This window comes from Fistularia commersonii, chromosome 18 (genome assembly GCF_037954325.1).
Source record: "Fistularia commersonii isolate RoL2024-O1a breed Wild chromosome 18, RoL_Fcom_v1.0, whole genome shotgun sequence".
In the NCBI taxonomy this organism is placed as follows: Eukaryota; Metazoa; Chordata; class Actinopteri; order Syngnathiformes; family Fistulariidae; genus Fistularia; species Fistularia commersonii.
The window spans coordinates 11,019,854-11,046,633 of record NC_141301.1 but is presented as its reverse complement, the minus strand read 5'-3'; the positions used below and the strand labels follow the sequence as shown (position 1 = coordinate 11,046,633).

The 26,780-nt window shown below is 38.7% G+C and overlaps 3 protein-coding genes across 3 annotated transcripts; all 3 read right to left on the bottom strand.

Moving 5' to 3' along the window:
* Window positions 1-1,023: 1,023 nt before the first annotated feature.
* akt2 (AKT serine/threonine kinase 2) lies at window positions 1,024-13,859 on the bottom strand. The gene is made up of 15 exons (XM_086164387.1): window positions 13,722-13,859; window positions 13,346-13,577; window positions 11,606-11,772; window positions 11,344-11,475; window positions 11,138-11,249; window positions 9,401-9,554; window positions 9,039-9,170; window positions 8,390-8,455; window positions 8,227-8,295; window positions 7,883-8,005; window positions 7,434-7,562; window positions 6,931-7,145; window positions 5,598-5,685; window positions 5,283-5,385; window positions 1,024-5,144 (listed from the first exon to the last, which is right to left on the bottom strand). Exons 3-15 carry the CDS (start codon window positions 11,649-11,651, stop codon window positions 5,065-5,067), a joined length of 1,449 nt encoding a protein of 482 aa, XP_086020513.1. The 5' UTR covers window positions 11,652-11,772; window positions 13,346-13,577; window positions 13,722-13,859; the 3' UTR covers window positions 1,024-5,064.
* Window positions 13,860-14,639: 780 nt separating this feature from the next.
* dhx40 (DEAH (Asp-Glu-Ala-His) box polypeptide 40) lies at window positions 14,640-20,300 on the bottom strand. Its single transcript, XM_086164182.1, has 17 exons — window positions 19,992-20,300; window positions 19,401-19,546; window positions 19,194-19,313; window positions 18,842-19,078; window positions 18,634-18,700; window positions 18,423-18,554; window positions 18,199-18,298; window positions 18,012-18,098; window positions 17,301-17,483; window positions 17,114-17,194; window positions 16,879-17,036; window positions 16,633-16,747; window positions 16,343-16,451; window positions 16,043-16,137; window positions 15,305-15,374; window positions 14,953-15,181; window positions 14,640-14,815 (listed from the first exon to the last, which is right to left on the bottom strand). Exons 1-17 carry the CDS (start codon window positions 20,146-20,148, stop codon window positions 14,694-14,696), a joined length of 2,208 nt encoding a protein of 735 aa, XP_086020308.1. The 5' UTR covers window positions 20,149-20,300; the 3' UTR covers window positions 14,640-14,693.
* Window positions 20,301-20,830: 530 nt separating this feature from the next.
* Window positions 20,831-25,344, bottom strand: LOC147224371 (zona pellucida sperm-binding protein 4-like). The gene is made up of 10 exons (XM_086164989.1): window positions 25,320-25,344; window positions 25,105-25,211; window positions 24,391-24,487; window positions 22,495-22,712; window positions 22,338-22,426; window positions 22,120-22,253; window positions 21,410-21,599; window positions 21,174-21,312; window positions 21,040-21,103; window positions 20,831-20,928 (listed from the first exon to the last, which is right to left on the bottom strand). The coding sequence occupies exons 1-10, from the start codon at window positions 25,342-25,344 to the stop codon at window positions 20,831-20,833; spliced, it is 1,161 nt and encodes a 386-aa protein (XP_086021115.1).
* Between the last annotated feature and the right edge of the window lie 1,436 nt (window positions 25,345-26,780).

Sequence of the window (26,780 nt, the reverse complement as noted above, 5' to 3'; positions counted from 1 at the left end):
CGCCCACCTTCCTTAAAAAATGAAATAAAAATAAGGTCTTAGAAAACGTGCCAAATGAAACGGCATTTCACAAAACAGCATCACAAACAGCAAGTAATTTAACCTCTGGTTTATATTTCAGTAGACTTCGAAGGGATTCATACAAACCTGCAATATTTTGCTTTTCAACCACTACATAAAACGTTAATATCATGATTATTTTTTTGTGTGATATAGCTGGGCTTGGCTGTAATTGTAAAAGGCTTCAATGTGTCTAACAATGTTGCACAAGTTAAATAATCAACTTCATGCGTTACCATCAATGTTGAAATCCCTGGATGGAGCCCCATGGAAGTAAGTGATTGCACAACAAAAAATATAGATTTAAATTTTCCTCATGTTTCCCTATGGATTTTTCTGCTAATATGCACACAAATATGTATATAAAATATTCAAAACACGGACCAGTCGTTTGGGATGAAGAGTAAAATGAATGAAGGATCCCTTTTTCAACACAAACACATTTCCTCTACTGACCCCCCCCCCCCACTCAGACCAGGTCCGTGAAATATTTCCCGATTAACTTAATTATTATTTGACTTGAATATTTTGATTCAGTTCAGCATGTTATTCAGTTGTGTTTGATGTGTCAGCAAATTCAATGACAATGATCACCTGGGAACATCTTATTGTGCTTGAAGCGTTACCATGGTAATGATTATTGGCCAGTGTATGGCATATGTACACCTGTTCAACTGTCTGATGATGACTTGTATATCTTAAAAGGTTAAGAAACCAAGTGACACTCATCTCGGCATTTTTTAAAATTAAGTCCTGTTAAAGCATATGGACATTAGTTGTTCTACTACATAAATAAAATCCTCTTGCAATTTAGACATAAAACAGCTCTGGATTCATTTGGGATGTACTGCACTATATAAATGCCTCACTGAACACCGAAGTACATCTTTCACGAAAATTGTTATAGCACAAGCAAAAGTTGTAGTACAAGTATATGATGCAAAAATGATAGACACAGCTTAATTGAGTAAAAATGTTTACTGGCACATTATAGTTGCAAATGTTATAAGCTACCATACTGTAGCAGGTATCACCCGTTACATTGTAAAGTCTTGGAAGTAGGGCTGAATTGTCCAAAAGGACAATATTCTCCCTTCAAGATTGCTTTTTTCCATTGCCTTCTTCATGTCAACTCACTGCAACAAGCTTAAAAAAAAAATCTTGTTACACCACTACTGGGTAGGACATTCGTGACTGATCACATTCAAATATACTGAGAAGCAATGTAACCATAGTAAAGCTGCAAATCAAATTCTACAAAGCTGCAGGCCTCCCGTTCTACCTATGCTGCATTCTGCATCAAGCTTTTTTTTTTTTGGTATTTACACATCAGTGAGGAGGCACTTCTTGTGCCTGTGTATGCCTACAGGAGGTCATCTTGCATGTTTAGCTGTGAAGCATTGCTTAAAGCGTGGCCAGCAGCGAGGCTTAGTGTATGGCTTGACAACCATTATTAAAAAAGTTCAGCAGCACTCCCTATGGCCATGATAGCAATGAAGGCAAAACCACAGTGGAGTCCATCAGTGCAGTGGTTCTGATATCCGATCCTGCCGCTCAAAAACAGGACATTAGGCTATTTAGTATGACAATTGTGCCTGAGCCAGTGTAAGGAGGTGCTGAAGTTATGAACTGTAAATCAAAGCCATTTGATCACATCATCACCTGTGGGAAATGAGCCAAATGCTGTCAGACAGGAGTCAGAGCTTGCTGCTTTTCTGTGTCTGTCTCACTTCCACCCAGAACATCCAGCAATCACACTATGTCGCTCTATCACTTACATAAACTTAAAGACAATGAATGTGATGGGAGGGGTTTCCACTAGAAAATAATCATAACTGGGGAGTCAGTTGAAAAATATTTCTAATTTTTAAAGATCTGCTCATGTTTAGCTGCTGTGGAGTATTTTCTCTTGAACTGACCTTTGTTCTCCTTCTACAATTCCAATGGTAATTGTTACTAAAATGATTCTTATACCAACTGGAAAGTCAAAACGAAACTTAACTGTTCATGACTAAATTGGAAATTCTCTAATGGAGACCCCATTAAATGAAAATGAAACTTGAACAAAAAGTGTTTCAATTTTTTTAATATACATTTCATATAATGTATAATAAAATGAGACATTTTTTCAAAATGTGAGAAATAGATGGAAGAGGAAAAAAAAACAGCAAACAAAAACATACAATGACAAACGCAAAAAGTCTTGACTCTTTAAGTGAATCTCAAAATTCAGCCACCATGTCTATCAGGAAAATGGAATATAACTTGCCCACATCAGAACGAGCACGTTTTTATTATGTTGTCCAGAACTTGAATGTTTGTGTTTCAACTAAACCGTACATCAGCCAAGATTGATTAGTTTCCCCGTTTGGTAGAATAGGGGGTTGGTCGAGCAGCTCATGTGGAGTTTAGTTTGATTGTAAACCTGCAGACTGTTGCTCCAGTCATACGACTACAAAGATTTAAGTGCTTCGATGCAACATTAGAGAAAACACATCCCAAAACACAATCAAACATGGAATCATCTGAAGTATTTAACATCCAACAAGTCACTCAATTTTTGGCCTTATTACAAAGACTCGGCAACAACTGAAGACACTTCTTTTTAAATATAGGAACATTCAAAAGGCTTATTTTAAACACTAAAATGTACACTGAAACTACAGATAAGATAAAGAATAAATGTGGGTGGCCGAACTCTGCGGTGAGGGAGTGAGAATTACAAGACTGAGGACGGCGAATGGCTGCAGTCACAAGTGTGGTCTGTAATCATATTCTCCTTCCTTTCACTTTTTCAGTTTTTAAATGCATTTGGTGACTGGCCGAACAAAGAAATATCTTTTACTTTTACTTCCAGCAATTAGGTGATCTGTCAGTCAGTCACTGAATATGTGCCAATGCAGAACACAACAATGTGATCTACAAGTCTGACTGTTTGTTATTGACTTAATTTAATGCAGCTTTTAAAGCAAAAAGGTCAGCGATGCCACAGCTCCCACTTTTTAATCCTGACTGAGTCAATTGAAAGCCAAGTCACTCACAGCTTTTCATAAATTACACACTTGTTCCCTTTAAAGGCAATTTGATGTGCTGTGTAGTGTCCTCCCTTGCTGATATTTCAGCAATGGTTTTCAAAAACATACATAAAAACAGACAAATGATTGTGCATTCTCTTGTACTCACATGGGCACGCACACACGCGCATGCGCACACACACACACACACACACACACACACACACACACACACACACACACACACACACACACACACACACTCATAGTCACATATATACACACACACATGCAGTGCAAACACAGAAATGGCAACATTCCTCCCCTTCCCATTGCCCCATTGAAGGAGCAGTCCCACATTTGATTTGTAACAGCAAGTTCCAGAAAGAGCACTTGTTTAAAAAAAACAAAAAAACCAACAAAAAACATAAAATGCAGAAATATGGCTTTACATTTTAACTGTAACAAATGAAATAAAATAGCCCCCCGAAGATCATTTCCATTTTCCAAATTTTGAAGATAATCTAAAGTTCTATTACGTAGGTGTGTGTGCATGTGTGTATATACACACACACATATATATACATATACATATATATATATATGTACACACACACACACTTTTTTATATATACACACACACACACACACGCAGGTATATTTCAAAAAAAGCAAATATGAAAGTCCAATGTTTTTGTCACTCATTTCAGAAAGTGAAATCCATTACACAAAGCACTTCAAGCCTTTATTTCTTGACATTTTGAGGCTTATGGTTAACTGATAATGAAACGCTCCGATATCTCAGAAAATTAGTATGTTCTGTATACATTATAAGTACATTAAAGATCAATAAATAAAGATTATTCATAACTGAAATGTCGGACTCCTGAAAAGTCTGTTCTTTTCTATGCCCTGCACATTTGGTTGGCCCTCCTTTTGCATGAATTTCTTATGTGGCATGGCACAGAGGCAGTCAGCCTGTGACACTGCGCAGGTGTAATGGAAGCCTAGGTTGCTCTGATATTGTTGATATCAGGTTGTTCTGCATCGCTGGGTCTGATGTTTCATCTTCCGCTTGACAATAACCCGGTTTTTGCTCTATTGGGCTCAGGTCAGGCCCGAACACCAGCACACGACATGGCAGCCAAATCACAGAATTTTACACTGGACTTCAAGCACCGTGGATTCTGTAGCTTTCCACTCTTCCTCCTGACTTCGGGATCTTAATTTCCAAATGACATGATCCGAAATTTGCTTTCGTGAGGAGCGCGGCATTTTTTTTTATAGGATTTCTCTGTGCATGGTTACTCCAGCTTCAGTCCAATCCTTGTGACGCTCCCCCAAATTCTTGGATGGATTATGCTTGACAATCCTCTCAAGGCGGTGGTTATCCTTTTTGCTGGTGTACCTTTTCCCTACCAGACCTTCCATTCAATTTTCTGTGAATATGCTTGAACACTGCACTCGGATGGGTTTCACTTTCCGAAATGAGTGACAAAAAATATTGAAGTTTTGCATGATCTCCTAATTTTTGAGATGCACCTGAAGTCTATGCGTGTTTGGGTTTCAAAGTTAAGTGAGTGTAGGATGTCTACAGCTGGTAAAGAGGTGGTAATTGCTGGCATAACCTGGATTTCAAAATGTCAAGGCTTTGATGTGATGCCAAGTGTAGCACAGCAGAGGTCCTACAGGGGAGCCTAATGCCGACCCTGAGAGGATGTAGAGAAACAAAGCTGCCCGTCGGTTCACACAAACCTGCTGAGGTCCCTTCATTCTTTGCTCTTCTCTGCTCGTCTAATTTGCCAGTGTCTGTGTGTGTGTGTTTGTGTGTGTGTGTGTGTGTTGGGTGTGTGTCGGGTGTTGTAGGTTAAAAGACTGAATGAAAAAGTCTCTTGTGCCAGTTTGTGTCATTCCATTTTCCTCAGCAGTGCAAGTGTGTATGTGGGATTGGGATTATGTGTTAGCCTGCCTGCTTGTTCAAAAAGTCTGATCATTCCCGTATGCTAGCGGAGTAGGAGAATTGAGGGAAGTGGGTACGCTGATCCGAGTCCTCCGCATCTAAACTGTCATCTGCAATGAAGACAAAAAGGACACCCACAAGTTCAAAACAGGGGGGGGACCTACAAGACAACATACAAATCCAATACAAAAATAGACATAGAAAAAAAAAAAACAACAACAAAAAACAAAACAAAACAGTGTACTCACATTTATCTGGTGGGGTTATCGTGATAGTTTGTGCAGTAAACTCGTCATCAAAGTAACGAGTGTCTGTTTCTGATGTTACTTGCGGCTTGAAGGGTGGAACAAGCTGTAGAGAAAAGAGGGACATCAGTACCTTTTAATGTTGAAACATTTGAAAATTAAAAACCAAGGTCCATGCAACATTAATGGAATTCTGAGAAAACTGACACACTGTGATTTCATTATTGATCAAAAATTGTGATTTTATATCTTATACATGTTTGTGTGTGTTATTATGAGATTGTCCACCCAGTGAAGCCCCAGACTATGGAGAATCACCTTTTTTTCAAGGACATCCTGCCAGTTGACAGCAGTGAAGAACTTGTGGCTCATCACTTCTTTAGCATCCTCTGGCCCACCTCCAAGTCTTGAAACAAACAAACCAAAAAAAAAAAGCACTGGTCACGATGACTCAGTGGCTTTTTATTTTACACTGTAATTGCGTAAACACTTGAAATACAATTGCACAACACAGCACTTAAATTGTGTTTTTTCTGACTCCTATTTACCAATTTCTAGAAAGAATTATGCTTCATTTCCTTTCTACTAAGCTGTATATATTGTGGTAAGCCTGCAGGCAAAGCCATATTTGCCAACAGTAACAGGCTTTCTAGCACATAACACAGGGTTGGAACAGAACAATCAATTGTGTATTTATTTATAACCATTAACCTGTTATAAAACTGGTCAAAAAGGTTTAAATAGCTTGAGTAATTTGATTTGCTGAATTTGTTGTAGCTCACAGTACAAAAGGTAACAACAGAAAGAGGGGTTTCAGAACACTAATTGAGTTTCTCAAGCAAGGAGCAAAATTCGCAGAAAAAAGCAGCTTCTGAACCTGAGTCACTGAATCCTTGGGAGGCACAAGCAGTTGAAGAGAAAAAATTGTAGTCAAGAAAAAGAACCAATGCGAAAACTATTCTTCCAATTTATTGGCCAAGTAATGAATCCTTAATCTTGCTATCAAAAATTATTTTATCGTTGGTTTTGGTTGTTATGGACATCTGAATTACTGCCATGTGCTTGTATGCCAATCCAGTAGTAGCTTTATAGTAATTTGTCCAGAATTACACTTTCCTTTTGAGGTGCAAATTGTAATTCGATTTATTAGAATCTAAGTGTCTTGTGGGAAATAGGGAAAATTATTTTAATCAGATTAAGATAATTTTATGAGAATCAAGTGGTCTTATTTTGACATGTCCATTATTACAATAATGTCTGTCGATTGAGGCAGTAAAACTAGTATCCTTTTTGGTCACTTCCTCTCCCAAGATGACTGCAAAACTAGGAAAAAAAACCTTAACTGGGCTAGTAGTACTGCAGTCTTCAGGAAGAGACAGGTCAGAGATTCTTTGTGAGTGAACAGATTGTTCAAATGTTAATTGTAAAATGATCAACGCTGTATATAATGCATTTCAGTGTCTTTTTTTATGAATGTGCCCATATTCATTTAAGCATTAGGATGTGCTGTGACAATAAGATCACTGAAAGCAAAAATACTTACACCAAGTAGACACATTGGCTGTTTTGCAAAAAGGGCTTTGTGAAGCAGAGGTGTCAATATCTAGAGGTTGGCAGTGCAGTGTGGAGTTGGTGAGTAAGAAAAATTTACCTTTGTTTGGGATCCTTTTTGAGCAGGCCAGCCAACAGTGCCTTGGCTTCAGGAGCCAGGTTCTTGGGAAAGCGGATCTCCTCCATAAGGATCAACTCAAAGAGACGCTCGTGGTCCTGGTTGTAGAAGGGTAACCGTCCACACATCATTTCATACATGACCACCCCTAGGCCCCACCAGTCCACTGCTCGTCCATAGTCATTGTCCTCTAGTACCTGAGAAAATTAAAATGAGGTCAGTGGTATGAGTACATCGGTCAAATGCAACTGACTGAGATGCAGCAAGTGAGACATTAGAAATATCAGACTGCAAGGTAGGTCAATGAGCAAAACAAATGTCATCATCTTAATTAATGTTTGAAAACTATGACGCAGCCCATGGGGGTAAACATAAATAGGTTTCCATCGTGTTTTTCACTGAAAAGCACTGATCATTTACCAAATTCTGCTCACATAACATTCATTGTTTGTTGACTCTACAGTCACCACCCATGGCGGAGTTACCTCAGGTGCCAGATACTCTGGAGTACCACAGAAGGTCTTCATGGTGGCACCGTCCGTGATCCCCTCTTTACAAAGGCCAAAGTCGGTAATTTTTATGTGACCATCCTTGTCTAACATGAGGTTCTCTAACTGTGTAGAAAAAGGTAGCGAAATTACTTGAATGAAGCAGACAATGTATTTTCCTAAGAGCAACCATGATTGTGATCGACTAGACAATGCATCTGGAAAGAAAGTAGATGAAAATGCCAAAGAATTTGGCAGAAAACAAGAGATTTCATTACAAAATGTATTTAAGTGTCATCATCTGACAGTAAATGTATTTTGAGCTATAAGCACTTTATCCATATAGAAATATTGTTCTGGACAAATTACGTAGCCATTACACTTGCAATAATTTTTATATCTAATTTTAATTCGCATTAGAGAATTAAAACAGAATAACCTCATACCTTTAAATCCCTGTAAACTACATTGCGTGAGTGTAGGTACTCCAGTGCTGACACTATTTCTGCACCGTAGAACCGAGCCCTGTCTTCTGTGAACACTCGGTCCCGTGATAAGTGAAAGAAGAGCTGCGAAATAGACAACGAACATAGCACTTTATATCATTTTGGTTTGACCCATGGATTAATGAAAAACAGAATCTAAAGACTTCAGTGTCAGAGATCTGTCATGGATGTTGGCATTTTAGAAAATGAATGGGTATTTCAAAAAACTGAATCTACTGTGGGAAACTGTTCATTTGAATATAAACCCAAACAATGAAAGCTAAAAAAAAAAGGGAAGAACTTACTTCTCCTCCATTCGCATACTCCATCACAAAACATAGCCGGTCATGCGTTTGAAATGCATATTTTAGTGTCTATGAAGAAGAACATAACATTGTGACTGCTTTGTACTGAATCACTGGCTACTTATTCATTAGCACACAATGAGTAAAGAGATGGCAAACTTACCGTTAAAAAGGGATGCCGTGTGTTTTGCAGGACTCTGCTTTCGGTAACTGTGTGTGCCACTTCATCCTAGAGCAGTGCAAAGAATTTGCTTATTTGAGATTTAAAAAAAAATTTGAAAAAACACAATTGCATAGGTATACATCACTAAAATGGACAGCAGCTGGCTGTCAATTTTAGTTATGTAAATGTGTGTATATATTTCATATATATGTGTGCATGTGTATATGTGGATATAGGGTTTAATAAGAAAGTTCAAATAAAATTGATTATTATTATGTACTTGTAAAACAACACATTTCCATTAAAATTAACAATAATAGCTTGCGTGCAGATCCTATGGAGTCACCCTCTTTACTCTAACATCGATATGCTACCCCTCAATTTATCCTTGAAGGATAAAAATTTGGAAGCAAACTGAACTTCTTTTTTGCTCTTATAGAATATATATGAATTGTGAAAAAATGTTTAATGAAAATAGCTTTTATTACACACATCCAATTAATTAATTCATTAATTCATTGTTTCATTGTGTCCGCTTATTAGAAACAAATAACTGGATAATTATGAATGTTTATAGTCATTTTTGCCAGTAGATTCCACAAATGAAGGGTTCAGTCAAATGACAAAATGTAAAGTTATGGGCACTGACTTTTGCAATGATGACTTCTTTGCGGAGAATTTTCATGGCGTAGTACATCCCAGTGGCTTTTTCTTTCACCAGGATCACTTTACCAAATGTCCCCTTACCAAGAAGCTTCAGGTAATCAAAGTCACTCATGGTCTGTGGGAACACGGTTAATCATATACCACGTCAAAAAAAAAAAAGCATAGTCAGTGAGCATATGTTAATACTCCAACGCCACCCAGGAAAACAGAAAGAACACACAAATGTTACCCTTCTTTCATTAAAACGGCTGTGTCACTAAAAAAAGATTTAGGAAAGAGGCTTAGAGTATGAACAACCAACTGTATAAAATGAGCTTAGCCTGAAAAAAATGTGCAAATACCTACCACTTTTGAGCGAGATTTTGACATAGCAATCTCCATCTCCTCTGCACCACTGCTGTCACACGGCGAGCCAAATTTGATCTCCATTGGTTCCTCATCCTGCTGCTGACTCTTCAGGCTATTGGCAACTGACTGAATTGATCGCATCCATTCCTCCCTGAATGAAGACAAGCAGGAAGACAATTATCTAATCCAACCCGAGCCATGCTCTGAATCTCTTCAAGAAACAAAGATACAAAATAAAATAGAAGGGACATTTTTGAATCGTATTTCTGTTACTAACTTGTTTGGACAAATGGTACCGAAAAGTTGGAATAGATATGTCTTTAAGGAAAAATTGTTTAGTAGCAAACCCATGTTAAATGGTAAAGGATTTTTTTTGCAACTGAATTAGTTTCTGGACAGACATCATGTAAACATAACTAAATAATGATTAGAGGGGTTTGGGGAAAAAAAGTAATCTAATCAGGCGCTACATTCCCTTTACAGAATCAAATCTTTTCTCACTGCCTGTAATGAGCAATGGCTCATTTAGAACAACTGCGTTCGGTTTGAGATCATGTTTTTCCACATGTTCTGATGCCTGATGCCCATCTTGAACACTGAAACTTCATAAATTGTCATTGTCACAACATCTTGTGCTTTAGTTTATTCATATATATTTCTAATTTGTTATTTTGTGCATGTTCAATATTTTACAAAATACATGTTTCCATTTATCCCACATGTCCTTTTTAATCTCCTAACCTGTTCAAAAGGACTTGCAAGAGATCTACACCCCAGTATGCCTACCCCAATACATGAGTCAAATTCACAAATGTACTTTTTACACTTTTTTACAGTTTCCGAATATAGGCCCATTTGGTCCGTAACATTCCAAGAACTGTCAGATTAGTTTTAATTTTTTTTTAAGTTTAAGACTGGAGCATTTTGCTTCAGCGTTTAGATGGCTGCTGGACTATAATGTGGCCACTGTCAACAACAGTGTCAGTTCCACCAATCATGCAGCAAAGCTTTTCAGATGTGACTCTTTCACTAACTATGTAAGTACGATCCACTTCTTTAAGACACCACATCAAGAAACAGGAACAGCAGAGCTTCTGCTCAAATTTCATGATTAGACGTCTTTTGCAGAAACAAGAACATCACTGCAACTAGCAACACTTCTTTAGAATTACTGTGAGAGATGACAAATAACAAATTACAATGAAAACGAATACCGAAATACTGGAATAATAATTCAAGATTTACGAAAGTATTCAAGGAAAGAAGGAACATTAGCAAGTTTGGCGGCAACCTGTTACTTATATGAAATCTGAATTCTTACATTTTGCTTTTCCATCCATCATTGAGGACTGAAATTCTTATTAAGTTTTGCCTGCTGTGTTTAAAATTCCAACCCACATCTGGGACTCCAGGGTGTAATTTTACAGATACACAACAAAAACGTAATCAGGTGGAAAACATCTAATTCCAAAACACTTCTAATAGATAAACAAAGCCCTGTGGCAAGTGGATTGCAGCACACCTAAAGGCAAAACTAAAACAAGTTTCTAATATCTGAAACCAATTTTTCCTTTCTTTTTCCTTGTGTCCTTTATCCTGAGGCTGTGGTTAATAATTTTCACTTTCTGAAGCACAATAGTATTGGCTGAAGGTATATTTGTTGATTTCAAAGCCTACTTTCTGTACGCTTCTAAAATCCTGCATGTGAGAGAACCGCACATAAAATGTCTTTACCTTTCCTCATTGCTGTCTACATGAAAGGTGCGCTCAATAACTGAAGTCCACTGCAGGCAACGGATGACAAACGTGTTTGGCCTGGGGCGCTCTGTCTTCATCAGCTGACATTCTACAAACCAGAGACATTAACTTCATATGAAACATACAAACTCAAACACATATCCAAGATATCAACAAGGCACCTGAATTTTGTTAAAACTGACCTGCAACGGAGAAATTGTTTAGTGGCGGAAGGCTGTGATCACTGGACACTTCGGGTTTCTCTTTGTAGCCAATGAAAGAGCCATCGCTTTTTAATATGAAATAACGAGGTCTCCATGTTTTAATATATTCACCTGGGTGAACAGATAGGAAAGGATTGTTCAGGGACTGAACTATGAACTTTAAAACAGGCAGCGTATTCTATGCAGTCTTTTTTTTTTTTTCAATCTCAGGTGAGTCTTAAATGGATGGTCAGAACTGTACCTCTCTTGTGGAGCCATCCTTCTCTCACAACACTAACTTCATTCATACTGGGGCAGAAAACTGTCTGGGTTGGAAGGGGGCTGCAGACAAGCTTGTGAAAAAATGGCAAACCGCTTCTATTGGTCAAGTGACATTGACTCAGTTAAAACACTCGTAGAACGTGATGCCTGGAGAAAAAGAAGAAACAAAGCACAGTTAATGCAGGATAGAAAACAAGTCCCCTAGACTGAAGACTCATCCAACCCTTGATGAATGTTTTTTTTTAAATATGACAACACAGAGGATCAAATTGTTGAGAGAAAAGCATTGGAAGAAAGAAAAATGAAATCCATTCCTAATTTGAAAATACTAATACTGTAAAGTTAGTGCATGAAATTGTGAGCCTGAAATTGACCCTTCTTACAATTTGAACATGCTCTTTTTTGTGTCACACAATAAGAAAGGGTTCTAAAATAAGTTACAATGCAGCCAAGGAGGTCAACACAGAGCGAAACATATTACTGAAAGCAAGGAAACTTTGTGTGAATTGCAAGGTGTTGCCACAGCCCTGTGCTGCTCACCTCCATTGTGTTAAAGCCACAACACAACAAAGAAAACTGCTGAAATCTGCATGTCTGCACACCACCTCCATATCTGACCATCTGACACTTATGACAGTCACAAGCAAAATAATTGTTGCAAGATGAATCTCTTCACTGATTGCTTGGAATAGGCTGAATAAATACTAAGGTGGTTGAGAAATAGATCACAGATGATCATACATTGAATTTTGGTCCTGCTACCCAGTGATGCCTCCAGAGTCAGTTAAATGCACTCATTTATCTTTGGCCTCTTTTAATGGTTCACTAGGTAACCAAACATGGTTGTACATTGTAAGTGGATTGACAGAAATATTACTTTCTAAATGTGAAAGAACTGGAGGTGCTTTGGTGCTCGTGGTTATCAGTGGATCAGCTGCCAGCTGAGTGATGGGGTTGAGAAACACGGTTAGTCCAAAAAGATGAAGACCTCTTAAAATCGTCCTCGGAGGTGTATCGAGAGAACTCAAACACTAACGCCTCCAGCTACAGAAAGGCACGTTTAGACCAAACAAACGAAACAACGGTTTTAACTGTCAAACTAGACGATGGGGAATGCTAAAATGAATTTAACTACCCGTGCGACACTGAAAGACGCCGTTTAAACCCTGCAATGCTGAAATGTTCAGTTACCCAACACTCAACCGCTCAAGGACCACATTTAAATATTAACTCAACAGATTCCTGTCAGTTTTTGGAGCTAGGCTAACAGATGTAAAGTCAGCAAACGACACCGACCAAAACACAATCCAGATGATAGGTTTTTAAACCTCGGAGTAAATGTATTGCTGCCTTATCAGTGGCCTGTTTATCCATGTGACGAGTGGGACACCGGTGTGGAAACAAAACAATGCCCTATCAAAGAAGGGAACTAGCCACCGTAGCTTTTAAGCTAGCGGCTGGTCGCCAGTTAGCAACTTGCGCTAGCCCCCCTTCCTCCCCCCATTATCCCGGTGTTTAACCAAGCTGTACATATTGTCGGGGAAAATAATGCTATCGCAGTACTCCTACGGTGCAAACTCCCATGACGGCTAGATAAACATCTTATTTAACAACCAAAGAAGATGTTCCCTCAGCCCTTACATGAGTTTTGTTGCCTCAGCATAACCAAGTAGATAGATGTGGTGCGTTCACCCAACCAAGTAGTTTTGTTTTTTCTTACCTCAACCTCCACTGGTTAAAAAAATAACAATTCCGAGCTCAGTTCCAAGGAGGAAAAGATGTGCTGGACACGACTCGCACCGGTTTCCACCCGAAGCTTGTGCGTATTGAACTCTGTCAATGATCACACAGCCAAAGCCGCCTGTTCGCCGAGCTTGTTTTCCTCCTCGCAGCAGCGGTGGCGGCGGCCTTGCTTGATTTTTACTGCAGTGAATCAGCGAGGCGTTCGCAAGCTGCCGAGAGAAAAAAAAAATGAAATAAATTTAAAAAAATCCTCCGTGCCACGGCGTAGTGCGGATGAAAGTTTTAAAAACGTCAACAACTGATTTCCAAGCCCCGAAGATATGTATAAATAATTAAAAAAAAAGAAAACCCGCCTTTCTGGTTTAGACGCTCTCGGTTCCAGCCAGAGCAGCAACGCAACCCCGCAGATTGACCACGAACATGAGACAGACTCACTTAACCGGAAGTGACGTCCGAGGCCAGAGGGTCCACTGCACCTGAACGACCGGTGTGAAAGTACATCAAGTTCTGTTCCCTCACCCCAACTGTGCAGAAAGGATGTGCGAAAATACATTTATAAATATCTAGTTTAAGCATTTCTCTCTCTCTCTCTTTCCGAAGCCTTGCACGCCACATTTATTTTCAGGCTGTAAACCATTTCGCAATGTCCTTTCAAATTATAAATCCTCATATTTAATCTTTTAGAAGGAGGAGGAATAGAGGAGCAGCTTTATGAGTTTATTAGTGAACGATTCTGCATAAGCATAAGCAGTATTCCTCTTCTTCCTGTCACCTGTCAAGAGAAAATACACAATATTATATGCTTCCAGCTAGTGATATTTTTAGTCAATCAAAAACAAAAAAAGGTATTGCAAAGTACATTATTTTGTCACAAATTATTTGAGAAAGTATGTAAAAGTAATTTAGGCTCCATCGAAATTGCTTTGGGGATAGCAATGGTCACAACTCATACTTTCCACTGAATTCAAGATTCAAAGTGTTTGTCATATGTACAGTGTAGAAATGTGTTTCCCTGCACGAGATAGCATTCACCCATTCACACACTAATGGCAGCAGAAGTACTTGGCAAGGTGCAAACCAGGCCATCGAGAGCAACTTGGGAGTTCATTGTCTTGTCCAAGGACACTAATGTATACAGACAGGAGCTGAGAATCAAACTGACAACTTTCAAGCTGGAGAACCCACCCTACCAAATCATTCACAGCCACCTCACACAGAGATACATAATTGTTTGTGCTACAAAACAAAGTTGAAGAATGAGCACAGACCAATTTAGAAAAGTAACAAAAAATTTATTATCTTCATGTTTGACAGGTTTCTCACTATCAGAGGTGTTTACTCTGCTGTCTCTGCTGCTTTCGTTGCAGGTAGCGAGCGCGAGCATCACTGACTGATGTTTCGTTGTTTCGCTTCTCCAGTTTTTTCAAGATATCCTCAGCAGAACTTTCTAAAAAAGGAAGCAAGATAACTTAATGTGGCATGAGTTTCTAAACCAATTATTGGACACTTGACACAACAAACAATGACAAGTATTTGAAAGGTTAGCCCCACCATCCAAATGACTTAAGTTATGATTCTGTTAACCTGTTTGTCTTTTGGCTGCCTCCTTGCTCTCCCATTTTGTCATCTCTTCATCAGTCACCTCCTCTCTTGCCACGCTGCTCAATTCGTAAACATCCACCTCATGCAGTTTTGGTAACAGGTCCTTCACCCACTCATAGCGAATTGGACACACTGTCCTTACAAAAACTCGCGATGTCACCAGTACATCGTGGAAGATGATCCAGCTCGCCTCCGTCTCCTGATCACATAGCTGGAAGAAACCAAGCATGCAGATCACAGGTGGGGATCTTTTTCCAGGTTAAAAGTAAAGCATCATAAAGTGGTAAAAAGTCCCTTATGGGGAATAATTCTAATGAAGAAAAATCATTCTTACCGATGATGACGGATGGATATTGACCATTGATCCATGCCCATCCATTGTACAAAACATCTTTCCACTAGACCTAGGCAGTAAAAAGAATGGATCTCAAATAGTTCCCATTTATTTGCAGCTGCAAAACATTATTAAACAGTTCATAATAAAAACACACTCGTAGGTGCTTTATATTGGTGCTACAGATGAGAAACTATGTTACAACCTCACTAAAATGTCAGGTCTTAAATAGTAGAGTAGGAAAAGAAAAAAAAAATTAAAAAGGTACTTGAGGGGAAGGAAAAACAATGGGTCTATTCTGGAAGCATTTTGATATTCTGTTAAAACTACTTGTATTGAAGATGAAAGATATACAAGCAGATCCACAGTCCTACAAGTGCAGTTGATGAAACACTGCCACCTGTTGGTTTGTAAGTAAGAGAGCAAGTAAAGCTGCCGTCAATTGATTCATTGGATGTTCAGAGGAAAAATTGTTATCCGGGGGGTTTGAGTTCCCAAAGTTTGGACCAAAGTTGGCATTTAAATATTTGTGATTTCACAAAAGCCCTCCTTTAATTTTCAGATATCGCAGCCATGTACTGTCAAACTCAGCTTGTACATAATTTTGAGTGACGAGGGAGAGACATTCAACAGTGACAAAAACAACAGCAACAAAAACTTTTGACTTGAGGTTAATGTTACTTAATACCACACAGCTAATAAGTGAAGTGAATCACTTGAAATTACTTCTGACATTACCATCTGGCAACGTTGGTGAAGTATCCTGTACACAGGCATCGCCTGAAGAGTTCCTTCTTGTTGCCGTCAAATGTTTCCACAGGAAAGTCTTTCCTCTAAAAGACGGAGAGAATGCAGGCATGCGATGACAAGTTACACCAATTTTGTCGGCTAAATTACGAATGATAAATTGAGGAACTTAGTCATTTTCTTCATGCATCATGACTGTATCATCATTTGACATTATTTACGACCACAATGGGTATTATAAAAAGGTAGGGTTCATTACAGAATGAAGCCGAATATTTTGAGTTGCCATACTTGCTGAAGGCGGAGGAGGATCTCCCGTAGCTGAGTCTCCACACTGAAGGCTGACTTTAGCGCCCTCCAGTGAATCCAGTTGTCTTTACACCATGCTGAGGGTCTGTCACTGCAGAGCACACAATCCTTCATATTAGCTCTGATGTTCTAAAGCTGTAATGCATCCACTAATTATTTTTCTATTTTTAAAAGGACAGCCTTAGAATACTTGGAACTATCTTGTTAATTCTGGAAAACTGAGCTTTCATTCCTCTATGTGTCATTTTCGAGAAGAAAAGGCAACTTAGTACCTGGATTTACACAACTGAAAAACAGTTAAGAGGGTGGCAAAGTCATTTATGCCGCCAGTCTTGGCTGCAAGTGCTCTGTGCTTTAGGTCTGCTTCTTTCTGCTTCTCGGGATGGCCTGTGAGGACAATGAGATGTCATCATTGTGAAAAAGTGCAAGTCTTTGAACTCATGCAGTTATGAAGATAATGTATCTTTTGTTAGCTTTTCACCAAGCATCTTATTCTGCATTCAGCTCAAGTATTTGACCTGGCCGGATGAAGATGTTCTCTACGGACAGCATGGCAGCCACAGGAAGCAGAAGGTCCTGGCAACCCAGTGAAGCAGCTTTGAGCATGGCCCTGGTCAGACCAGGGTGCAAAGGAAACTCTACCATCAGCTCACCCAGATGGGTCACTTGCCCTCTCCTACAGCCAACACAAACAAACAAATTTAGTTGAGGAACCCCGAGCGCACATTGGAGTAATTGAATTTTTGTTTACACCTGTCAATCGCATCGAATTGATAGAGCTGTTTAAGGGCTTCTAGGATAAACCTCTCCTCTGGACAGTCCAGATAGGGGAACCTTGAGGGAAATCATGATGTCTACATTAGTCAAGGATATGGAAGAAAAATGATCTTATTAGAAACAAGAGGAAAGAGCAAGTTCAACAGAAACATTAAGAGTGTACCGAATGACGTCATGTACTCCAAGGCACTTCAGCGTAAGTATCACTGCAGTCAGACTTGACCTCTGGATCTCTGGAATTGTGTATTCAGGCATGCACTTCTCCCAGAACTCTTCAGTGTAGATACGAAAACATTTTCCAGCTGAAGTCCTTCCAGCTCGGCCTGCTCTCTGCTGAGCTTCACTCCTGACCACAGAAAATCCGAATAAATCTGGGTAAACAAGGGTATCAGCCTGGGGCTTAAAATCATGACATTTTATAGGGAAAATGAACATGCATAATTATACTTGAGCTACCTGATCTGTTTTTTCAGATTTAGTTCAATAGACAGTACCAGATTTGCTGTTCAATACATTGACAATATGTTTAAGAAAAAAATAAAGCTAAGATCTATGCGTATTCAGTTATTCCCTCTGAATTGCAGTCTGGAAACCTTTGAAAATGCATTTGTTTTAGAGTATCATCTCTTTGGAAAAATCAGGAAAACACAAACACGCCCCTAAAAGGAAAACATTATTAAGCTATATTTAGTGATATGCTTGGCAGGATCCAATTTCCTGGGAGAACATCATTTATGTAACATAAACATCATGTTTATGTGTGATGTACTTTTCTCTGCACATAAAATGTAACAGAATTCTTAACAAGTCAAGTGACAGAAATACTGCACATCTGCTAGTTTGCATAGACATTGCTTAAATGATACATACTCACTTTGAAATAGGCACCACCTCCAAGATATCCATGCCGACCCGTGAGTTGTGGTTGAGTTGTTTCACAAATCCGCTGTCTACGATGAACCTGGAGGAATGGTGAGGACGGGTTTTGAAGAGACCAGATCAGTATAACATTCCTCAAGTAATAATCTTTTAGTTGGATAATAATATTACAGCCTTCTCACTTAATGCCATTGATGGTAAGGGATGTTGCTGCTATGTTTGTAGCCACCACACACTTCCTAATTCCAGGAGGGGGAGGCTGAAAGATCTGCCTCTGTTGGTCTGTGAAGAGCCCCAAAAAAAGTTGTAAAGGACATTGTTAGTTGTTGCATTTGAAAATGCTTCATTAATAACAATGTATTAACTTCCCACTGAAAGAAAAAGAATTGCACCTGTATGGGTTTACCTGTAGGCATGGATCCATATAGGGGTAAAATTAGGAGGCCCTCCACCGTTTGGTCCACTACATCAAAACGGTAGTCTATAGACTCTGCTTTTTCATACAGCAAGTCACAGGCACGTTCAATCTCTGATTGACCTGTCAAAGAAGATTGAATTTAGGAGGCAGGCATCAGCAGGCTAATTATTAAACTATATACAATATAATTCTGGCTGACCTGTCAAAAATACGAGAATATCCCCGGACATTTCATTTGCATGAATATCAAGGGCTACCCTCACAACCTGTAAAGCAAAAGATGGAAATGACCAGAGATGTAAAAAGATACCATTATCGTTAAATGATCAATAAGTATTGTAAATATGCTGGCTCAAGTTACTAGCTTTATGGTCTATGCGATTAAGAACTTCTAAGGAATGGGGTACCTCTTTCACATAACCAGAGCTTTCTGTATCTTTAGGTCCTACAGCCAAGCCAAACTTGCAGGTGACTGGAAAAGTTCTCCCAGGAATAACAAAAACCGGACAGTCATTAAGGAAAGCTGAAAGTTTGTCAGTTTCCAAGGTGGCGGACATAATCACCACTTTCAAAGGGAAAGATCGACTCTTCATGGCTTTATCCCGACTTGAAAATATTTTCTTCAATAAACCCAGGAGAATATCCTGTACCAATACAAACACACATGATGTATAAATACAACATTGACTCACAGACTAAGCAATTTTCACTTGATAGAACTAAAAGAATGAAGTGGTGACTGGGAATTCAATGACTAACCGTGTTTAGGCTTCGTTCATGGACTTCATCCAAGATGACAACACTGTATTGAGAAAGTCCAGGGTCTGCAAGGATCTCTCTGAGCAAACAGCCATCTGTCATGTATTTCACCTCTGTGTTCTAACACGACCATAACGACAGATTCATAGACACAGATTACTGCTATAAAGAATTCTCCAAATGTGTTGAGTGCTGTTTGCCACTTACCTGAGATGTACAGTCATCGAAGCGTACTTGGTAGCCAACCTGTCTACCTAAAGTACACTGCATCTCCTGAGCTACTCTCTGCGCCACTGTAATAGCAGCTACCCGACGTGGTTGGGTAATGCATATTTTGCCAGTTTTGCAAAAACCTGTGCATGAAAGGAAATTAACTGAATGTCTAGTCTGTAAGTCTTGAATATTTGTGGAAATGCACCAGAAAGTCAATTAAATATCCGTGGATTGTGGTTTATTGGCAGAAATTAATTACAAGTGACCGTACAGTAAAATACCTAGAGTTAAGTCAAGAACTGTGCAAATAATGTCAATGATTAAGATGTACTTGTAACGGGGAAATAACTTTAAAGCAAGTGTCCTGAATATGAAAAAGTGTAAAACTACTTTCTGACATGTAAAAATTGAGGATTTTTACATGCAAAATGTTACCAAATATTTGACTTTTGCTGAAAACATCAGTTCGTTTTCGGTTGTTCACGGTATTGACATGTGAAGTCCAGAAATAATTGTATACACATTTTAATAGAAACGCTAGCTTAACGATGATTTTTCACAAAACACGAAAGTAGTATAACTTACCTGCTTCATGTAAAAACTGGGGAAGTTGTGTTGTTTTGCCGCTACCAGTCTCACCAGTGACAACCAGAAAAGTGTTGTCTTTTACAGCCCGCGTCAGTTTGGCTTTGTGCTGAAAGATTGGCAGTTGTTTGGAATCCATTTCGTTAGATTTGGCCATAACAGGACCCGATTATACGAGCGAGAGAAGAAATAAAAAGAACACAGACGCGACCGAGGAATATTCAAGAACCACAGACGGCGTTTTCCCTAATAAACCAGGAATTTCTACACGCATTTACACACGGCGTAAAGCAGTCAACACGACCACCGTGTTACTTCCGCAAACTAAAAAAGCCGTAATTCGATTGGTTAAACTTCAGTCACGTGACTTATGCTCCTCCCCGACTATGTATGTCCAGGAATGGACTAAAAAATGTGGCTGTTCAGAGACGTGATGCGATCAAAAAGAGATTTTTTTGGAACATTTATTTTGTTTGTCTTATTTATTTCCCACCCTTGACGACATGCTTTATTTTCTGTCATCACTAGTTTAAAAAAACAAAAGAAAAAAACCTTTACCAATTCTCTGTATTATGAATAACTTCCAATAGAGCTTAATTCCACATATTCATCAAGAGCACTGTAGAAATAGCTGAATCCAATAAGTAGCAATAAAATAAAATCTAATTTGTGTTATGGGTAAGCCAGTACTTCTTTGTCTCTTCTCTGTGTAGTTTACTGAATTAGAAAACAAAAATCAGTTGTCAGAAAAATGGTTGAGTGAATACCTTGGCCAATTAAATAATGATCCCCATTAGAACTGATTCGCTTAACCTTTCAATTATTATGTAGAATAGGATCTATGTTTTCAGTAGATATACAACAGGTCCACCAGAGACAATGCCATGATGAAGTGTCACATCTGGATTTGGTGGCATTCTTCTAGACATACGCCGTCCTACCATGAAAAGACAATCAAAATCATTCATTGTTTTCATACCAAATTGATAATATCAGATAATAACAAGATTGACTTTATAAAAGGATAAATATGTGTAGTCAAACAAACCTTCAATGCAGGACTGTGAGCAGTCTTTTTGGTTGCAGATCTCAATTTTACAGTGGAAATATACCTGATAAACGACAGAGTTTGCGTTGAGGATTAAAACGGTCAGTACAGAAATAATCTTCAATGTTACATACCATGCTTGTAGCTTCTGCGGTCTTCACAAATGAGAACAGCTTGACCATAAACCATTTGTGAAGAGAAGGGTATGTCAACCTTCCATCTTTGACAACAGGCAACAATACAGTCTGCTGGCTATCATCAGGAGCAGGGCATCTATATCAGATCAAAAAGACACACTCCAAGCTTCACTATATCATCTCTGAAGACAGATTCATGATTTATGCAGCCAAACAAGAAATTTTGTATTCACCCTTTAATGAGAAGATTCCACCTTTGTGGATCATATGGGTTTGTGGTTGGTGTGGCCCAGCAGTCTTCCAGTCGTAACATCAAGTCCTTGTTCTCATGTTTTAGAAGAAATACCTCCACATACACAGGCTGTCCAAGTTCTCGTACTGGTGGCAGGTCAAGCGAGGAATAGTAAGACTTATAACTTGAATCTGCAAGTAAAAGATAAAAAAATATTTAATAGTATAATCATTTGAGGACAAGAAGCCTTCATTTGTGGGATTTTGGAGGCCATGTACAGAAGAATGGACTATACAGGACTGTCTCAGAAAATTAGAATATTGTGATAAAGTTCTTTATTTTCTGTAATGCAATTAAAAAAAAACAAAAAATACTTTTTCATGATATTGTAATATTTTGAGATAGGATTTTTGAGTTTTCTTAAGATGTAAGCCATAATCAGCAATATTGAAATATTAAAAGGCTTGCAATATTTCAGTTGATTTGTAATGAATCCACAATATTCACAATATTCTAATTTTCTGAGACAGTCCTGTAGTAATCAGATCTCTGTATTCAGAGGCAGCTAATACATTGGCTTTTGATAAGGCCTTCAAATATGTATGGGGAGCGGATCAGCCATGTTAAATATTGGAGTGATTACAGTGAAGAATAATATGTGTTAATGCAGTCAGAGTAAGACTTGGCCATGTTGGATTAAAATAAGTATACCTTTGGCAAACCTCATTTCAGTCCTCAGTGCTCCCTCACTCAGCAGGGTTGACGGGGACACAGAATTCTCTCGATTAACCTTGACATCCAATTGAGTCTCTTGCGTCAGCTTGAAGCTGCAGCTCACAGTTAGACTGGATTAAAATAAAAAAAAAAGATAGAAATCGGAGTTTATTCTCTTCAGCAAAGAGGAAACTGTTGCACTTTCCTCATCTTACAAGAGAGGAGTGTCACGAAATACTGTGGCTTTCTGGGGGTTTTGTTTCCCTTCAATGTTGATCCAGTAAGTTATAATTCCATCCTCCATCTGCAAGACAAAAATTCTGCATTCATCATCAAGAAATTCCAACATGCCTGTAAAAACAATCAACTTACCATGGACTGAGTGCCACACTCGGTAAATGTAAAGTTAAAGATCACAGTGTCAGCAGATAATTTTTGAGGTTTGCAATTCTGGCTCTCGCTGAAGGGGATCCGAACGGCATCCAAATTCAGACGTGGGACTGTAGCATTCTCGGTTAGAAGAATACTGAACCCATCTTTGTTGCAGAAAAATTGCACTGACGTGGGAGAAAAGGTGTGTAGGTCTTCCCCTATGTTAGATACAGATAATCGAAACAACTGAATTACTGTATCAGGTAGGGCAGGTTGGTATGAGAATAATATCGCATGCATACATACATACATACATAAGGGATAAGTCAAGAGAAATGTGATGAGGAAATAACAAAAAAAAAACCCACAAAAACACACATCTAAATACAATTAATTAGCCTAACTCAGCTGAAAGTTACTCCGTTTAATAAATTACCCAGTGCACGTATCAAGTGTAAAGACCAAAAATGATTCAATTACCTTGCATTTTCTTTTCACAGATGAGATGTATTGATTTGATGATTTCAACTTTGTCTTTGTCTGCAGGAGCCATAATGACGGTATGCAAGCTTCTCAAGTACTTCTGGTCAAGGAGATGAAGGGATGATTAATTCGGTGATACACTTGAGTGTGAATGCAAATCAATGAATTGTTAGCTTACTTTAGTCTTCACAAAACAGCCATGAAAAGAAACTGTTAAGATAATAAAGGTGTCGGTTTCTCTGAAGAAGTAGTAGCATTGTTTTGCTATAGAAACAGCTTGGTAATATTTGCCATATTCATCTATAGACATTTGGGGACAAAGAAAGGTAAAACAGTGGAAAGATGTGCCAGTACCAATCCAGATAGGAAATAATATAACCTAATAATTACCTTTAATGTATATACTGAATGGTAAATATGAAAATTCTAACTTTGATAAGTAAACAGACATGGAGTTGTCATGGCAAATTGTTCTGTGGTTGTTCATAAATTTCAAAACAGCCTGAGATTGTTTTGAATTAGCATTCACTTTAAATTTCAAGAGAAACAGTGCAAAAATAATAAATACAGTGAAAAAGAAATACGGCCTGTTGATGCTCATCTCTTGATCTCTTGTTTTTGTGTCCCCGAGTCTGTCCCAAATGGACCAGCTGCTTGTAATTTGGCATAAATGGCTGAGAGGAGCCAAGCAGAGGCTGAACAGTCGTTTAAATTCTGAATTCGTATTTTCAGTCTTTACTGACGGGGCCTCCTGGCCGAATGTATACAATGTCCATCGATAAGATCACGGCTCAGTCTGAGCTTTGCATTAGGGGGTTCAAAGTAAGAAAAACATTATGAAACAATCTTTTTTTTTCTTCCTCTTAAGAAAAAAAGATAATTTTTTTTAGATATAAGTTAAGGTAAACAAGTACATTAAAAAAACTCTCAACATATATTTTGACCTTTTTAAAAAGATAAACAAAAAAACTGTTGCCTCCTAATTTGCAGGTAATTCCCCTTCAATTTTTTAGAATGAACATATTCTGGTAGAAATCCACAACAGGCTGAACACTGGACTTGCCCAGAGTAGTGATTTAGTTTGTACTGAAGTAACTCAGTTACTCTAAAAAAATATAACCCCAATAAAATACTCACGAGTTGCAACTTTTAATCTGTATTATCAATAAGAAACCACACTTTTTTTAACCAGGCTTTCACTCTCAAATTCTGCATCTTCTCTGGGTTTACGTGAAATTGCGCATAAGACAATGGAGGTACCTCTCCAAAGCGCCCAACTTCATTTTGCACCTGGGCTCAAAAAACTGAACTGAAGCACGGACAGATTCTCAAGAAAAATAATCTGGTTCACTACGCACACCGTGAACAGTGACCCGAAGCTGATCGGAGGTTATTATTAATCGTACAACGAACCCCAGAATTGTGAGGAGCGATCGTGGCACTGAGGTTGCCACGTGACTTTCAGCGGTTCCTCATCCCCATTCCTCAAAATGGCAATATTGACAATTACCTGGAGGAAACCAGCACCCCAAACCACAGATTTGAATCTTGGTGGGGTTTCCTCCGCAGCCAGTGTGTGGAGTTGTCGTCTCTTTGTTTGCAGACTTCAGGGATAATGTTTTCTTTGACGTTGGTTTTATGGACAAGGCCATCCTTCAGTTTTGTTCCATGGGCCTCATCTAGGTTAGTGTGTGCATTTTAGTGCTTTCATATGTATGCATCAGTATGTAGGTGAAAGAGGTGGGGTATGAACAGAAAGAATGCAAAAAGAGACAGGAAAAAGAGTAGGATGGATGTCATAATCAGAATCAGAATAAACTTTATTCATCCTTCAGGGGCAATTGGGGTGTACATATATGCGCAGTTCTTCCGAATTGTATTTAGAGTTAGATGACACTGCGTAGGTTTAGAATGCACACATCACCAGACCATTAAACATATCCGTCTTGCAAACACAAAATTTGATATGAACATAAGAGCTGTATGAAACCTGAATGAAAGTTTGTATAACAAGTTCATTTGTCATGTCATCATTTTTCTCTCAACAAAAAACTTTGAAATAATATTGCCGACAAACATGTGACTTGCACTTTGCACCCTTCTCCAACAGATGTCACCCCCCCCTACCCATACTTCATTAGGCCCATAACTGCCTTTTGGGTGAGAGCCAGCGTACACTTCTCTCTCGTTACACATTGTGGCAATTTTTCCTGTGGGAGGACACCGGAGAAACCCTTGCAGACACAGAGAAAACAGGCAGACTCCACATAGAGAGGCCCTCCCATAGGAATTGAACCAGGGTCTTCTGATCTGTGAGGCAGAAGCGTGAACCACTGTCTCACCATGCTGCCCATAAAACCAAACCATCCCGGTACAGGAAACAACATTATTCTTGTTGGAATACCATCAAAATCTACCTGGTTCTGCAGCGACCAGAGACTCTAATGTCTGGTATCTGAGATCACTAAATAAGAAAACAAACCTCCTGAGAGTCATTCCTTCAATCATTATCTTCACTGCTTATCCCGCAGTCCAGTGACATGCAGTCAGGGGAGGCAGGAGAGGCCGTGCCTCCGTTGCCAATCTTGGAAAGAAAAAAAAAAAAGGTTATATTTATCAGTGACTTGTACTGCAAAGGTATTTTTCACTTAACTTCCCCGATTTTAGTTTGTTTTTTTATTCAAAATCGTAGGATTGACACATTTACTGTTCAAATACTATGAAGAGACGTGCGGTGAGGCAATGGACTGCTGAGCCTCAACATAGATTGGCATGCTCTGCACTAAGACCTTATTGCTGTCTCTCTGTAAATCGCTTAAAAATGTTTAAACACTTTTGCTATATGAACTACATTTCCAATATACTGTTTTTTTATACTGTTTTTTTTTTGTCAACAACTGTATGTGTTAATAGTTTCTTGTGCCGATCGATCATAAAACGTCTGCCGAGAGCCCCTAAGTGAGGCACGTAGTTTTCCTGCCTCATGGTAGGTATGCCTCACCAGCCATGAACCTCGGCGCACGTCACTGCCAGTTGCAGGTCAAGCTGGAGCCTTTCCCGGCTGCCATTGGTGAGAGGCAGCGTTCACCCCGGGAACGTCGGCAGTCGATCACATGGCCGAACATGGAGATGAACAACAATTCACTGTCATTCACACGTTTGGGCAATTTAAGATCTCCTGTGTGATTTTGGACTCTGGGAGGAAAGTGTAATACCTGGATGAAATCCATGCAGACAAAGGGAAAACATGCAAACACCACAAAGGGAGGCCACCTGTCGGAATCAAACCATGAACCTCCTCGCTGTGAGGTGTGGGTGCTAACCACTGATAACTTGAAGTTCTAGTTAAACAAATCAGTGCTGTCCTTTTGGAAAACATGCAATTTCCTGAAATCAATACAATCAGTTAATTCAACTGCATAAAAAAGGATCCCAGCAGCGTGGTGATTGACAATTAGCTGTACGTTTTACGCCTTAATTTTAAACAGTTACCACCCTTGTAGAGTGGAAAGGGAAATGTATTGTAGTTGATTTGATGTGTATAAACTATATCAATACAAATGTCCGTCAACCAAAACTACTAACGGGCAGTATAATGGCTTGGTAAATTTTGGGACATTTTTATAATTATTATTATGGATTATCACCATGGATTATTATTATTATTATTATTGTTATTATTATTATTATTATTATTATTATTATTATTATTATTATTATTGTTATTGTTATTATTATTATACAGAACAAATAAAGGGTTATAAATGACATCTATAAAATGCAAAAGAAGGCTATGCAGCGGC

What these genes read in the sequence shown, in the direction of transcription:
- akt2 (XM_086164387.1), bottom strand. Translation starts at nt 11,651, where the DNA reads ATGAATGAAGTTAGTGTTGTGAGAGAAGGATGGCTCCACAAGAGAG. An exon ending in CAAAATCTCGCTCAAAAGTG is followed by an intron (nt 9,171 to 9,400) that starts GTAGGTATTTGC and finishes GTGTTCCCACAG; the next exon opens with ACCATGAGTGACTTTGATTA. An exon ending in CAGAGTATCTGGCACCTGAG is followed by an intron (nt 7,146 to 7,433) that starts GTAACTCCGCCA and finishes TAATTTTCTCAG; the next exon opens with GTACTAGAGGACAATGACTA.
- dhx40 (XM_086164182.1), bottom strand. Translation starts at nt 20,148, where the DNA reads ATGGCCAAATCTAACGAAATGGATTCCAAACAACTGCCAATCTTTCAG. An exon ending in GAGGTGGTGCCTATTTCAAA is followed by an intron (nt 17,484 to 18,011) that starts GTGAGTATGTAT and finishes TTCTGTGGTCAG; the next exon opens with GAGTGAAGCTCAGCAGAGAG. An exon ending in GAACATCTTCATCCGGCCAG is followed by an intron (nt 16,748 to 16,878) that starts GTCAAATACTTG and finishes TTGTCCTCACAG; the next exon opens with GCCATCCCGAGAAGCAGAAA.
- LOC147224371 (XM_086164989.1), bottom strand. Translation starts at nt 25,344, where the DNA reads ATGGTTTGGTTTTATGGGCAGCATG. An exon ending in TTGGTTTTATGGGCAGCATG is followed by an intron (nt 25,212 to 25,319) that starts GTGAGACAGTGG and finishes TGTGTCTGCAAG; the next exon opens with GGTTTCTCCGGTGTCCTCCC. An exon ending in TTTCGTGACACTCCTCTCTT is followed by an intron (nt 22,254 to 22,337) that starts GTAAGATGAGGA and finishes ATTTTAATCCAG; the next exon opens with TCTAACTGTGAGCTGCAGCT.